The sequence below is a fragment of the Austrofundulus limnaeus genome, unplaced genomic scaffold, assembly GCF_001266775.1.
Source record: "Austrofundulus limnaeus strain Quisiro unplaced genomic scaffold, Austrofundulus_limnaeus-1.0 Scaffold1508, whole genome shotgun sequence".
Taxonomy (NCBI): Eukaryota; Metazoa; Chordata; class Actinopteri; order Cyprinodontiformes; family Rivulidae; genus Austrofundulus; species Austrofundulus limnaeus.
The window spans coordinates 61,143-64,542 of NW_013953910.1; the positions used below are offsets into that span (position 1 = coordinate 61,143).

At 38.6% G+C, this 3,400-nt stretch overlaps 1 protein-coding gene across 1 annotated transcript in view; it reads right to left on the reverse strand.

The window, feature by feature from the left end:
- Positions 1-3,175, reverse strand: part of LOC106535620 (zinc finger protein 32) — a gene marked incomplete at its 5' end in the record, with an annotated part of 7,789 nt that extends 4,614 nt beyond the window's left edge. Inside the window, 1 exon segment of the mRNA XM_014032670.1 lies at positions 2,618-3,175. Within this exon segment, the coding sequence (XP_013888124.1) occupies positions 2,618-3,175 (558 nt within the window).
- Between the last annotated feature and the right edge of the window lie 225 nt (positions 3,176-3,400).

Sequence of the window (3,400 nt, forward strand, 5' to 3'; positions counted from 1 at the left end):
TATATATATATATGAACACATTACACACGCTTTATCATCTCTGCACAAACTGTATGCCTGTATATGAACAATATTTATTTTCAGCTATAAATTATCTCACGTCGCAGTTAAATAAAATTCAAACATAAACTGAGAGAAAAAAGTAAAGTAAAGCAGAAACTTTAAACAGTTAAATCATTTATTAAAATGGTCCTAAAGTATGTAGTTGTTTTGGTTGATGTGGACATTCTTCACAGCTGAATTTAATTAAGCTAAAACCACACAAGAGTTACACACGTTCCTCTGAAGCTAAAGCCATTAGCGGCTTCCAAACTACAGCACAATTACATTTGACAGAAATAATAATAAAACTAGACAAACCTATTATCTGCAGTTGATCGGTAGAGTTGAAAACATCATTTGTAATTTTGTTATCAGGAGCGCCGCTTATCAACAAAGCCGCCATGCTGGAATGACGAACTACTTCTTCTTTGGTTTAATAGCGGATCGCAAACAACTTAAAGGTGCATACCGCCACCTACTGGATATAACTGTGTAACCCCCACAACTTCCACCGTCTAACTTGTTTTTCAATTTGTATCATGTAGATATACTGTATATAAACTACGGAAGAGCATTGCATTCACTAAATAAATAAATAAATAAATAAATAAATAAATAAATAAATAAACAAACTCTTGATCTCGTATTTACGAGATCAGGAACTCATAATTATGAGATAAGATCTGCAATGCTTTTCAGTAATAAACAGTTTTTATAATGATACAGATTTACTCCTTGCTCCCATCTGTCTGATATTCCTTCTAGACTCCATTTTAGCTCTGCTTTCCTTCATTTTCCCTCCAGTCTCTCACTTTCGGCAGAATACAGGTTGTCTTTAGTGTGACTAACTCAGTCTATCGCATCATCCCTTCTTCTTCTGTCTTTGCAGACCTTTAATACAGAATTTTTGGAACTTTTATATTTTTCTATTTTCTTGTCTTAATTCAACCTTTTTCTGCCATATTTCCATTTTTTCTTTCATTAATAATTTACCCTGCTCTAATACATCTGATTTGAATGAATGAATCTGCAGAACTTGAAGAGTTAATTAAGCCCCCATATCCCTAGCGATCGAAACCATGTGAAAACAATATGCATTGCTTTTATTCTTATGTGACAGTGTCTTGTGAATACTCAGTGCATAACTATGAAGAACATTGCATTACAAGTGTTTGAAATGCAAAAACACATTTTCCCTTATAGTCTAAAATAGTAATCTTGAAGTTGTGGGTGAACATTTGAACACACTCAAGTGAATGAGTTGCCCTTTTTACTGAGAGTGAACTGAAACTTGGAGCTAAGTCTGTTACTGTGGGGAGATGGTCTAACTCAGAGCCATTTAACAGTACTCCCTATTATGTACAGTACATTCAGCATTAAATTCATGCCGAGTGTGAGTCTACAATTAACCCCAATGTTGCAAACTAAACTATCATAACTTTCCAAATCCAAGACATCATCCTGTTTTTCATGAATTGTCTCTTAGTTTATTTGAAATGAGTATATAAACATACAAAATCAGTAGAGAAATGAGGATTTTTTTTCCTCCAGTGTGGTTTTTTTCACCTAGGAGTCATTGCAAACCACTGCAGTGTTTGCTGTATGGATTTTCATGTGTGTGCTTAAATGCTCCTTTTGGGTAAACCTCCGATCACACAGGTCACAAGAAAATGGTTTATCTCCTGTGTGGACCCTCATGTGTTTGGTTAAATTGCTCTTGTGATTAAACCCTCGATCACATAGATCACAAGGAAAAGGTTTCTGATCTGTGTGGGTCCTCATGTGTTTAGTTAAATTGCCCATTAAGGTAAACTTGCGATCGCACAGCTTACAGCAAAATGATTTCTGTCCCGTGTGGATTCTCATGTGTGCGTTTACATCTCCCTTTCGGCTAAACCTCCGTCCACAAATGTCACAACAAAATGGCTTTTGTCCCAAGTGGATTCTCGTGTGTATGGTTAAACTGCCCTTTAAGGTAAACCTCTGATCACACAGATCACAAGAAAACGGTTTATCTCCTGTGTGGATCCTCATGTGTTTGTTTAAAGTGTCTTTAAGTGTAAACTTTCGGTCACACAGATCACAAGAAAACGGCTTCTCTCCGGTGTGGATTTTCAGATGTTTGTCTAAACTGCACTTTTGACTAAACCTCCGTTCACACAGATCACAAGCAAACGGCTTCTGTCCCGTGTGGATCCTCACGTGTCTGTTTAAATTGTCTTTCTGGCTAAAACTTCTTTTACACAGATCACAACTAAATGGCTTCTGTCCTGTGTGACTTCTCATGTGTGTGTTTAAACCACTCTTGTCACTAAACCTTTGTTCACAAACGTTACAACAAAATGGTTTTTGTCCAGTGTGGATTTTCATGTGTCTGGTTAAACTTCCCTTGATGGTGAAACTCCGCCCACAAAGATCACAAAAAAACAGCTTCTGTCCACTTTTGTTGCTGACATTGTTTACATCTGATTCACATGCCCTGTCTTCAGTGTTTGACCCAGAGTCTGATAAGTGTTTGAGCTGAGAGCTGGGATTGTTCACAACATCCTCTTCATCATCCTCACTGACTTCAGTNGTGTGGATTCTCATGTGTGTGTTTAAATAGCCCTTTCTGGTAAACCTTCTCCCACACAGCTCACAACACAACAGCTTCTGTTCTTTGCTGTTGTTCTTTACACCTGATTCAGGAACCCTGCTGGGAGAAGTCTCACAGTCTTTATTAGTGTCTTCAGTTTTTGATCCAGAGTCTGCTACATGTTTAAGCTCAGAGTCAGGATTGTTCATGTCATCATCCTCTTCATCATCCTCACTGACTTCAGTTTCTGAGGAGTCAGAATCCTCTTCATCATCCTCACTGACTTCAGTTTCTGAGGAGTCAGAATCCTGAGCTGAGCTGCTGGTTGGAAGATCTCTGACGTCAGCTTGGTGTTGATGAAGCTGTAAGAACAGAGGTTTATCTTCATCATCCTCATGCTTCAAAGGAACTGCAGTGAACGTAAAGTTGGTGGCATCAGTCTCCTCCTTCACATTGAGCTGCTCTGCTCCCAGACTGGTCCACAGTTCCTCCTCTTCCTCTTTAATGTGGAGGTGTTCTTGGTCCTGCTGGTCCACATCAGGCTTCTGTTCTTCAGGAGCTTCCTCTTTAATCAGCACCTGAACACCTTCAGGAACCACTGAAACACATGAACAGGACATTAAAGGGGAACTATAGCTTTATATTCACACTTACATCGCTTGACAGACTGCTCAGGTCACAGTTGTTTTTTATAACCAAACAAGTTTTTGAGCTAAACTGGAGCCAGAGCTCACTTAGCACCAGCTCTTTTCCAACACTGTAAGCTCTGATTTTAACACAAAA